The sequence below is a fragment of the Tursiops truncatus genome, chromosome 3 (assembly GCF_011762595.2).
Source record: "Tursiops truncatus isolate mTurTru1 chromosome 3, mTurTru1.mat.Y, whole genome shotgun sequence".
NCBI lineage: Eukaryota > Metazoa > Chordata > Mammalia > Artiodactyla > Delphinidae > Tursiops > Tursiops truncatus.
The window spans coordinates 155,395,339-155,407,659 of NC_047036.1; the positions used below are offsets into that span (position 1 = coordinate 155,395,339).

The window sequence follows — 12,321 nt, forward strand, 5'->3', positions numbered from 1 at the left end:
ACTTATTTTATATTCCTAGTGTATGGCTCATTATAGACTCTCAGGTCCTGGAAGGGTGGATGGATGGATGGATGGTAGAAGAATAAATGGATGGATGGGTGGATTGTAGATGGATGGATGGCTAGATGGTAGAAGAATGAAAGGAAGGGTATATCACTGATACTTTGCATGAACTCAATAAATAATTGCTAATGAGACAACATCAAGTTTCTGGGGAAGATGTTTTTCTCGATGGAAGACGCTTGTCTTACAGAAAGACTTTGTTACAAGATTCCCTTTCTTCTTCCTTTTCCCAAGCCCTAATTGCAGTGTGGGATAAGAGTCCTGGGCTGGAACAGAGCAGGACTGAGATAGCTCAAAACACTCATGCAGGCTCTATCGCAGCAACTTGGTAAATTGACAAAATTGGTCCTTAAGCACCCCCCTCTCATAGCCCGTGTTCCCTCCTCCTCTCTTGACCTGTCATAGCCCATTCAAAAGAAGACATTTTGCTGGTGACAGAGGTATTTCCAGTCTCATCTCCAAGATGCAATTCTCTTCCCACAGGCAGGATGGTTCTCTCTCCCCCTCCCTAGCTGCCTGTGTTGTATAATCTCTGACAAGGCTGCTGTCTGTGGCTAAAAACTTTGCTGTAACTGGGGCAGCTGCTGGGCTTCAGACCCTGGTCTGAGTCCTGGTTGTGCCTGCCCCACCCATGACCTTAGGGGAGCCCTGTCCCCCTTCCTCTGTAAACTGAGGCTACTCCAGCCAGTCAGTCATGACCTTCTTGGTTCAAACCCCTGTGGAAATCTGATAAAGGCAATCTATCCAGAAAAACACATGAGTTTTCAGACATGCCCTGGAATTCCAGCTCATGATTTTGGCAGGGTTAAGAACCCCCTAAAGCCTGCCCATGGCTTCCTGGGTTAAAAGCCCCACCACTGTGGGATGTCATCTGGGCATTCAGGGGGTCTTCCTTCTGTGCAGTCTCAGGATGTGTTTTAACTTTTTCTTTGGAAATAGTTGTATACTTACAGAAATACTGCAGGAGTCCAGATCTCTTCCTAGGCCTCCCCAGTGCTGACATCACACAAACCCAGCTAGATCCATCAAAAGTAAGATCCATCACTACTAACTGAACTCCAGACTTTACCCAGATTTCACCCAATTTTCCACCAATGTCCCTTATCTGTCCAGGATCCCATCCCAAGTCCCTAAGCCCAGCCCAGCCCTGCCCTTCATGCCCTTGAGACTGGGAGGAGCTTGGTTAGGCCTTTGGGTTTGGTTTGTTTAACGTTTCCTGATAATTAGATGCAAGTTACGATTCTTTGGTTAGAATGTCTCAAAGGAGGTGGAATGTCCTGATGGGAGCCTCGTCTTAGGAGGCACGTGGCATCCATCCGTCTTCTGTCCCATTGCTGGTGACCGCAACCCCTATTTCTCTGGTAAGGTGGGGTCTGTCAGATTTCTCCAATGCAGAGTTTCAGTTTTTCCCTTTGTGATTGATCAGTATCTCGGGGAACTACTTCAAGACCTGTGTCTTCCATTTGAAAAGGGACTTTCTTTGCCAGAATGGACCACCTCAAGTTTTTCTGGCTCGTCGTCTTCGTAAAGGCTTCTTTTCCTCATGAGCAATTTAAAGGCCGGCTCCAGGGTATCCTTGGCCCTCAGGACTTTATTTGTGAGGAGGCCCTCTCTTCATTTAGCAGAAGAGGAAATTGAGGCCCCCAAAGGAAAGAGAAGTGTGCAGGGTCACACAGCTAGTTGGTGACACAGCAGGGCAGGAATGAGTTCTTTTTCTTCCAAGTTCAAGGGGGAACACCCCTCCCAACTCCCGCACACCCTTCCCCTCAAGTGTGTCTGGCAGCCCTGAACTGTTTACCTGAGCTCGATAAGCAGAGATCTCCGAGCCCTGTTCGGGGCAGAGCAAAGCCCCAGGCCTGCTTTCTCTCCCCTTATCTCAGAAGCTGGAGAAGGGGAGGTAAGGAGGGGCTAGAGGAGGGGGCAGAGCAGAGGCAGAGACAGAGGCAGGATCCTCCTATAGGAGCTCACCCTGGGCCCTCAGGGGGCAGAGTCAGAGGGAGTTGGGGGAGCATATTCAAGACTTGGAGAATCTGAGCCTTGAGAAGGGCCACCAGAGAGGATGCAGTGGAGGAGGCGCCTGGTTGTGTGCAGTGGGTTCCAGGAATGCCCAGGACATACTGGCTCTACCCTGCCCTGGGAGGGGTGGTAAGGAACCCTCAGGCCACCAGCTCACAGCCCCTAACCCAGGGTCATTGCCTGGGCAGGAGGGCAGATACCACACCAGGGCCCTGGAAGGGTGAGAATGAGGATCTGAGCCCACCCTCTAAGGAGCTGGAGGTGGGGGACAACCTGAGTCCTTGAAAAGACAAAATAAGGGCAGGGGTTCTTCTGAGTGGAGGGACAAGAAGGAAAGGGGTCTGTGTCCATGCAGTTGTTTATTCATGGTGCTTTGAGTCAGCAGAAGGTGGCTCTAGGCTGGGCTGTAACTAATCAGTTGTATTGTAAAAGGAAAACGGGGCAGGGGCTTCAAGTGTCTTGAGGAGGCAGCTGCCTGGCTGACATTTGGGAAAGGGAGCAGTGAGGGGAGCTGTCTTGAATTCATTCAAGGACAAGCTGAGTAGAGAGGGGCAGAGAGCCAGGTCCCATGGGGTAGTCCTGCCCAGGTGGGCTCAGACCCTCCTGGACTCCCTGCCCCAGCCCAGGGCCCGTGCCCTCTCCTCTGACCAGGCTCTCACTCCCCAACAACCATCTGTGGGATGGGCTGGGACTCCAGGTTAGAAACAAAAGGTGAACAGGACACAGCCCCCAGCTCAGGGAGCTTTCAGGCAGAATGGATGTAAGAGGGTGCTCCTGAAGCACCTGGGGAGCCCGAGGGCTCCAGGGCCAGGTGTGGACCAAACCCAGACTGCAGGGTCAGGACCCTGGCCTGTGCCTCAAAGAGCAAGGATGGGGACATGACAGATGCACATGAGCAGAGAAGCAGTTGGAAAGAACCCAAGGGAAGGAGGAGGGCTGAGTGTGGCTGGAGGCCAGGGAGTGGTGGACAAGGCTGAGAGGGCAGGAGGTGGGGCAGAGTCAGCCTGTGTGTGAGCCAAGCAAGGACACAGTGGCAAGAACTGGAGAAGGGCTGGGCAGAGCCAGATGGGCACTGGACCAAACGCTCCTCCTGCAGTATGTGTGAGTGTGTGTATGGGCATGTGCGTGCATACCTGTGTAAGAGTGTGTGCCTACGTGTGTGTCTGTGGATGTGTGTGCATGCATATATTGGTGAGAGAGTGAGAGAGAGAGTGTGTGTGTGTGTGTGTGTGTGTGTGTGTGTTACATGTGTGTGGATGGGTGGGGGAAGCTGGAAGCTGGAGGTGCCTGTCCCAACTAGGAACCTCTTCTGGTGCAACTGGGAGATATTGCGGGCTGGACTCATGGTGAAGAGCCAGGAGAGGCAGGATGGGTCAGGGCCATTTCAGGAGGCCAGAGCAGCCTTCAGACTTGGGCAGTCCCCAACCAAGCTGTCAGTGGGAGGCTGACAGAGAAGAAATGGGGAGTCCCTTTCTGGGTTTGTGGCTGGGTGCTTACCACCTGGGAGTTTCCAGAAAGCAGCAAGAGTCCAGGCCTGCTCTGGGCAAAACATGGAGAGTACACAGGTTGGCCGGGGCCTGCAGAGGACCATCCAGAACTGTTGGCAAATCCACAGAAAGAGTCACCAAAAGCAGGGTGGGGCCTGACAGCTATCGGGAGGCTCGTGCAGAGGGCACTTCCTCAGACACATCTCACACTGTGTGTTCTTGGTATAGGAGTGAATGTGCTCTTTTCAGTGGCAGGTGTGTGTGGATGTGTATGAAGATGTGTGGATGAGTGTGTGCACATTGCTGGCTGGAGCTCTATCTTACCATTTTCCTGCCCCAGCCACCTGAGCTTTGGGACACACATGCTCAGATGCAAACCTGGGAGCAGGCGAGACCATGCAGCTGGAGGAAGTGTGGGGAGCAACCCAAAACTTCTACTCACTCCCCAGGGTGAAAGCCACCTGCCTCCAGGCCACTGATGTGGGGTGAGGAGACAGCAGCCCCCTTTGATAACTCTTCTGTAGCCATTTGGAGCCCTAGCAGCGTCCAGGCCTGCAGTGGGGCGTCTGCCCAAGAGGAGCTCAGGGACACAGCAGGGCACACACCCCTTGTCTGGCACAGAAGGTCCTAGTTGGTCCTGTTCCTACATCTCTCCTGCTCACTCCACAGCCCATAGCATTTTTTTTAACCTAGGATTTTAAAATTCCTGCTAATCAGCAGGTAAGCTCCACGAGGTCATCTTGCTCCCTGACGTTTCTCCAGCAGGGCTTGGCAAACAGCAGCTACTCCCACACACACATGTGGAATGGCGAGTCCAGGAGTGAGTCCTACCAGCTCACACGGGACCCAGGGCACCCCCAGGCCCTTGTCCTCCACCTGGAGTGGATCGTGGCTTGGTGCCCTTGAAGAAATGTTTACACACACTCAGGAGGCGTGATGCATTCATTCATCCCTTCTGGGGAAGCCTGGCTGGAAGTCCAGCCTCTGCAAATTCCAAGCTGTCCCCCACATGCCCTGTACTTCCCTCTGGTCCTGCCAGCCCAACCCCTCCCCACCTGAGGCCCTGCCCTTGTGGGCCTCCCCATGCAGAATACCCCTGCCCCCTGCTTTTCCTCTGTCGATTTCCTGCCTGTCCTTTGAGACCAGCTCCTTTAGCCTTCTGTCTACCAGGGTCAGGCTAGGCCTCCCACACCCAGCGACCCCCTGCAGCTGGCCTCGCCAAGGCAGGCCTCCCTTGACTCCCTCACATGCCTGTCTCACCCAGTTCGGCCCCACCGGCTTTTCCTTCCCAAGCTCCAGCCATCACCCACTGGCATTCTGAAAACCGATGCCACATCCCCTGACTCATTTTCTCCATGTGTAGAAAGGGAAGGCTGCATGCAGGCGGCAGCTCCAATACCAGGTCAGAGACATCCTGGATGAGGTTCCTGGCAGGCATTCAGTTCCAGACCCAAGCGCATGGGGCCAGCAGGAGGCGAGGTGCCAATGGAGGCACTGACCTTCGGAAGGTTCCAGAAGAGGCAGCCTTTCAGCTGGGCCTCTCAGTACCTGGTGTCCGGAGTGGAAGAGGGGAAGGGTGTGCAGGCAGAAAAAGAGGCACAAGTGGGCAGCATGTGGACCAGGAGCCATGCCCTGGGCAGGGCTGTGGGAAGCTTCCAACCAGGACATCTGGGCACGGGGGCTCCACCATGGGTTGGTGGGACACTAGAAGGACCCTTTTTTGTATGCGTTTTAATCAATCCGCATGATTGCTTTGAGATTCATCCATGCTCTCTCTCCTGGTATGCTAAATAGAATTCCATTTCATGGATGTGCCACAATTTTTAATTGAAATGTAATTGACATACAACATTATATTAGTTTAGGTGTACAGCATAATGATTCAATGTTTGTATATATTGTGAAACGATCACAACAATAAGTTTAGTTTAACATCTATTACCCCACACAGTTACAAGATTTTTTTCTTATGATGAGAACTTTTAAGATCTACGCTCTTAACTTTCTAATATACAATATTATTAACTCTAGTCACCATCTGTACATCACATACCCACGACTTATTTATTTTATGCCACAATTTTTCATCCATTCACCTGCTGATGGACATTTTGGAGCTGCCAGTTTGGGGCTATTACAAATAACGCTGCAGTGACATTTGCTTCCTGGTCTTTGCAGGGACACAGGTTTCCTCCAGGGTAAATACCTCAGAGGTGAATGACCAGGTCATAGGGTAGGTGTATGTTTTCAACAAGCTGCCAAACCCATTTCCAAGGGGCAGCACCAGTTTCCTTCCAGCCAGCAGTGTACAGCGTTCTGATTTCTCCACATCCTCACCAGCACTGGTTATGATCTGACTTTCTGATTTCAGCCGTCATTGCTGTTCTCCATGACAAGTTATGTCCAGCATCTTGCCTTGGGCTCCTTAGCCCTCCGTATACTTTCTTTGGGGAAGCTCTCCCTCCTCCTTGGGTCCTCCCTCGGGGACGCGCGCTCCTGTCCCACCGAAGCCCTGCCTCCCCGACTCCCATTACTGTACCGCGGTTACCGTGCTGCGAGTCTAGCACCCCACGCCCACTGTGAGTACCCAGGACCCAGCCCGGGAAGAGGCAGCCACGCCCCCACGCCAGTCCCACCACCTCAGCCCTGCCGGGTCCTGCCAACCACGTCGCGTCTTTCCGCAGCCACCCGGGAGTCCGCCTTTGTGCACGCCATCGCTTCCGCCGGCGTAGCCTTCGCTGTGACACGCTCGTGCGCCGAGGGTTCCGCTGCCATCTGCGGCTGCAGCAGCCGCCACCAGGGCTCGCCCGGTGAGGGCTGGAAGTGGGGCGGCTGCAGTGAGGACATCGAGTTCGGAGGGATGGTGTCTCGGGAGTTCGCAGACGCGCGGGAGAACCGACCAGACGCTCGCTCCGCCATGAACCGCCACAACAATGAGGCTGGGCGCCAGGTACGTCCGCGGCCCCCGCCCCCATCCTGGGTTGTGAACCCGAGAGCCCTGAGACCACACCCCTGAGGGTCCCTGGGAAATAGCAGCTTTCTGAGCGGGGTATGTGCCCTGGTCCCTTGAGGAGTATGGCATGGTGTAGGCAGGGTGGTGGGCTGTGGGAGGGATGTATATGGTGGCCAGGCTGGGGGTCTGCTCACCTCCTGCCCAGCGGTGTCTGAAACAAGGGCTGTCCAGTTGCTCCACGAGGTCTAGGGCATTCCCACAGTATGGCAGGTCCACCTGTGCAGCTGGGGTCACAAGGAAGGAGGGATGGGAGAAAGGCCTGCCCTGCAGGAGCTCCTGCACATCCAGGGAGGGAGACAGCCAGGCTGCTACACCACAGTGTGGTAAGTTCTACGATGAAGAAACGCACACACACAAGGTGATCTGGACATAGTGGAGAGGTCAGACCCAGGCTGGATTCTCAAAAAAGACTTCTCGCAGAGGTGGTGAGTGGAGACAAGCAGAATAATTGGCAGTTATCTAGGTGAAGGGAAACCAGGAGAGCCTCTGGGTAGCTCAGAGGTGAAAGAATGCATGTGAGTTAGTCCAGGTAGAATATGGAGAACAGAGGAAGAAAAAGATTTGGGGGATGGAAAGGCTGGCAGAGACCAAGCTGTACAGGGCTTTGTGAGCCCTTCTGAAAAGGGGGGCTTAGTGAACTTAGTCCGAGGTTCAGTGGGGCACTGCTGATAGGAAGTGATATGTGTAGGGACTGAAAAGTGTTCAGCAGAGTTGGCCCTGGCCTTGGCCAGTGGAACCAGGGCACTGCAGAGAGCTGAAGAGTGAACACTTAACTTCTAGCAACAGGGAACTAGGTGACTCACATTAATCTTCCAGCTTAAAGACAGGTACAAATGTAGGATGAAATGTAAAAAGTACCCTTTAAAAGTATAGAATACTCACCTGTATAAGTTACCTGATTTATCACAGGGAAGATAGTGCAGCAGAGGGGGAAGTGGTCTTTTCCATAAATGGTGCTCAGTCAATTGGATAACAATGTGGAAAAAAATTAATCTTGACCCCTACCTCACATCATATAAAAAATCAATTTCCCATTTCCAAATGGGAAAGATAAAACAAAGAATGTTTAGAAGAAAACATAGAAGAACATCTCTGTGACCTTGGAGTAGGCAAAGATTTCCTAAACAGGCCAAAGAAGCACTCACAATGAAAGAAAAATGTAATAATGTGGACTATATTAAAATTTATAAAAAGGCACCACCATGAAACTGAAAAGGCAATCCACACAGAAGGAGATGTTCACAATATATACACACAACAAGTATATGAAAGTTATAGTATAAAAAGAACAAAAAGACTGATAACCCAATAGAAAAGTTGGCTGAAAAATGGAAAGCCACTTCACAGAAGAAAATCTAGAAATGTCCAATAAATATGTGAAAAGGTGATCAATATCATTAGTCATCAAGGAGATGCTGTTAGAATATATGCCCTGGAGAGGGGAGAGTGTAACAACTGGAACAGAGCACGGTGGGAGTTCCTGAGGAGCTGGTGTTCTGAGGCTGGTCATTTATGAAATTTTGTCATATTCCATGCTTACGATATATAAACTTTTGCATGTGTATTACACTTCCATAAAATAATTGTTAAGTGTCAAATAACTAACCATATAGTGAGGAATTAGCAGTCCAAAGTCCAGGAGAAGACAAGACTCTGAACCTGGTGCCTGGGGCAGCTTTTGTCCAGGGATCATTTGCTGGTCTGGGAAAAAAGTGCATATGCTGAGCTGCATTTTCAGCAGCCTCACAGAGCTAAAAGGGGCCCACCAAAGGTGCTATGTCTAGGAAAAAACTCCTCGGTTTAGGCTGGGATCCCGAGGAGTAAAGGAAGATCAGAAGTAGACAAGCCCTTATGCACATGTACAGGCTAGTAAAATCTCTAGACTGAATGGATTAAGGTGATCCCAAATTGCTGCTATCCCCATGTACCTGGAGAAGGCAGATAAATCCTCTTTGGAGGATGATAACCTTATGCTAGGCTGAAATTTTTTTCTACAAACAGCTTTTCAAACACAATGTTCCACACATAATCAAAGATAACCTGTTAAATGAGTGATAATCAGCAAAACAAAACAAAACAACAACAACAAAAAAAACCAGAAACAAGACTCAAATACTGGAATTATTAGACATAGATTATGAGAAAAAATATGCTTACTTATGTTCACAAAGCTAAAATGTAAGATCTGGGAAAGAATCTCATAGAAATTGTAGACCTGAAGAATGACTGGGAGTTTCCAGTTAAAGATGACAAGCAAAATACAAATATTTTCCTCTGCATTCTCCTAGAACTCCACTAAAAGGACAATGAATTAATTTTAAGATACATAAATAGACTATTGAGAACATGGAAAACAGAAAAGGTGACAATGGCAACAAAATTTTGAAAGCAAAAAGCAGATAGATGAACACTCACTATCTTAGTACACTCGAGAAAGCTGAATCTTAAGCCAGTAGAGAGCTCTAAGAACCAACCAAGGAATTTCTAGTATCAGATATCTTGAGAAGTAGAGATAGATATGGGGCTGGAAACAGAAAGACTGGTCATTTGCTGGTCTGGGGAAAAAGTGTGTATGCTTAGCTGCATTTTCATTTTGAAGTCTATTTTAAAAGCACTTTTTAACGTACCAGCTCTTCTATCCAACCTCTTGCATCCAGACAGCACCCCTCCATCACCACAGCCGAAGTCTGGAGGCTTATTCCCTAAAAAGGGTAGAGCAGAAGGCGTCTGGACTGCTGAGGGTGAGGCTGCCCAAGTGAAAGTAGTCTGTCTACATACACATTTGTCTTCCTAATGTCCTAGTGCCACAGTGAAGCTTGATTATGCTCTAGGCAGGAAAATGGAAGATTCTCCCCTGAGAATCAGGCCATCCCAAGAGAAGAAACTAGAAGATATTGAGGTGGGGGTTCCCCCAAAAGCAACGTGGCCAGATCACTCTACAGTGAGGGCCCAAGTAGATGAGTCCCTCCCGTGTACAGGAGGTTCCAACAAGATTTTTGGCGCCCCACTTTCAAATATGAGCAGGCAGCCAAGGATCACTGAACATCTGAGGAAGGCCTCCAGCAACCACAAAGGTAAAGACCAAAATAAAGAAAAAAGAAACTCAAACTTATGGGAAAGAGACATTATAAAGGGATGAAAACTTCAAAAAACCATCAGTATCCCCGGAGAGATAAAACACTGAATCCATAAAATTGGAACAGGATGTTAATTTAAAAGAACATTCAGGGGAAAAAAGAAGCTCTTAGGAATTAAAAATAGGACAGCAAAAACAAAACTCTCAGCAAAAAGGTTGGAAGATAGTTGAGACACGCTTCCCACAAAGTAGAGAAAAAAAGACAAGGAGATGGAAAATAGGAAAGAATAGAAAATATGGAGGATCTGTCCAAGAAAGACAATGATGAACATGAAGATGAGGAATTTGGTAAAGAAATAAGACGAGAAGGTTCCCAGGGCTGAAGAGCAGACAAAACAGGCCCCGTAAGTGATTAGCACAAGAAAGGGGAAGACCCACATCAAAATTTGCTGTGAAATCCACAGCCTGTGACACAGAAAAGCCTTCCAAGCTTCCCAGAAAACGCTTTGGTTTCATGCAAAGGATCAGGAATCAAAATGTCATCAGAGTTTCTAAGAACAACAGTGAAATCTAGAATAAAATAGAGTAATGCTTTCAGAATCCTGAGAGGGGGAAATATTTTAAGCCAAGACTTTTATATCCAGCTAAATCATCTTTTCAACTTTAAGTAGAAAAGATTTGTTTTCAGACATGCACATTTCACAAAATTTACCAGAAGCCGTTTGAAAAAGATGTCTCCAAGAAGATGAAATCCATAGATCAGCTGGTGTGTTTGAAAGTCTTGAAGAGACTATTTAGACAACGAAAGGAGTTAGTGAGACTGAACCTGTGATGAGTACATTAAAAACAGCAACAACATGGGCTTTCCCTGGTGGCGCAGTGGTTGGGAGTCCGCCTGCCAATGCAGGGGACACGGGTTCGTGCCCCAGTCTGGGAGGATCCCACGTGCTGCGGAGCGGCTGCGCCCGTGGGCCATGGCCGCTGGGCCTGCGCATGCGGAGCCTGTGCTCCGCAATGGGAGAGGCCCCAACAGTGAGAGGCCCGCGTACTGCAAAAACAAAACAAAACAAACAAACAAACAAAAAAAAAACACAGCAACAACAAAACGTTTTGTAGAAAAGGAAGAGTTATCATGGCACGTGGCTCAACTAAGTATGACATTTACCACAGCCCCAACACTGTCAGCACTAAATTTTGATCTAACTGGAATTATGCTATAGATTTTAGTGTAGGAAGGGGGCTGGGAAAAGTGTGCATCAGAGTTGTGGAGTGAGGTCCTATGGGACGTCCATGGTGAGAGGTCCATAGACAATGCCAAACACTGAAAAATCAAGAAGTAGCAAGACAAGCATCTTATCAGAGGTGTAGAGGTACAAGGTGCTGCCTCAAGTGGTCCGGAAAGTGCTGTGAATGAGAGTGTGGGGTCAGAACTCCTGTTTTTCTTAATAGGTCTTAGGAACTCTTGGACTTTTCAAAGTATGTGCATATATAACTTTGATCAAAAGTAGAACTAAAACAAGAGACTGAGGAGGCAGAGATGGGAAGTGGCAGCTCCTCTCTGGAAAAGCTTGGTCACAAAAGAGAAGAGAATGGAGATTAGACAGAACTGGACTGCGGTGGGGGAATGTAATTTACAGACACTCCTAAAAGAGTGCCAGTATGAGAGGGAAGGGTTGAAGAAAGAGCAGGCAGAGGGGGACAGGGTAGAGGCAGCATCTGGACACGGAGCCCACAGGAAGCCTTAGATTTATCAATTTCTAGTAGCCACATTTTAAAAGGAAACAGGTGAAATTTGCTTTAATAATGAATTTTATTTAACCCAATATAGCCAACATGTTATTGCAATAATGCAATCAATATTAACATTTTGAATGAGATATTTTACATCCTCTTCTTTTACGAAGTCTGGGGACTTAGTATGACCCAGCATATGGTTTGCACTGAACAGCACTTCTCAATTTGGACCACCAGCCGCATCTCAGGACCTCACATGTGGCCAGTGCCCATCATAGTGGCCAGTTCAGCCTTAGTTCTGATTATGCCACAGGACCTTTCACCCCCAGCCCCACTCCTTCCCCCAAAGAGAGAAGGGAAGACAACCTGACGTTGGGATGCCCACAGGAGAAACACACACAATCCTCAGCAGCTCCCCTACAATCTGATAAAACCAGCTTCCTGGGCCCTGAAGGTACCCTGCTCCAGCCACTACCATTATCCGTGCTCAGGTCAGCCCCTAGCCTTGCCACCCATCCCATGTACATCTCCTGTAGACGGAGGTCTTGGGTTTCCCCAGTCAGAATGAACGACTTCCCTCCTACACCCCGGCACTTACATATCACGTTACAGCCCTTCTTTCCTTCACTCAACATAGATGGCCTAGAAGTAGACCCAGCCCAGGAGGGGGTCTCCCAAGCCCTGCCCTCCAGGGATCTTGGGTCTACCAGGAGAGCCACATGGCACAAGAACCTGTAGCACCACATGGAAGGGTGGTGCTGGGAGAGGGCACCTGCTCCACCCGGGAGTCCCGGAGCTTTATGGAGCAGGTGGGGGGACTGGGTTTGCCAGGTGAGCGGAGGGGGACTACAGGCAAGGAGTACAGCCACCCTACGTGGGAGGTGGGGAGACTGAGGGCCTGCCCTGACGCCCCCGCTCGCACGCTCCTGCAG

At 49.5% G+C, this 12,321-nt stretch overlaps 1 protein-coding gene across 2 annotated transcripts in view; it reads left to right on the top strand.

Annotated features, from left to right (window-relative positions):
- Positions 1-12,321, top strand: part of WNT3A (Wnt family member 3A) — a 79,668-nt gene that overhangs the window by 34,213 nt on the left and 33,134 nt on the right. For both annotated transcript variants that reach the window (XM_019937394.3, XM_073802926.1), the window contains exon 3: positions 6,251-6,516. In XM_019937394.3, coding sequence (XP_019792953.1) covers positions 6,251-6,516 — 266 coding nt within the window. The remainder of the gene's footprint in view (positions 1-6,250; positions 6,517-12,321) is intronic.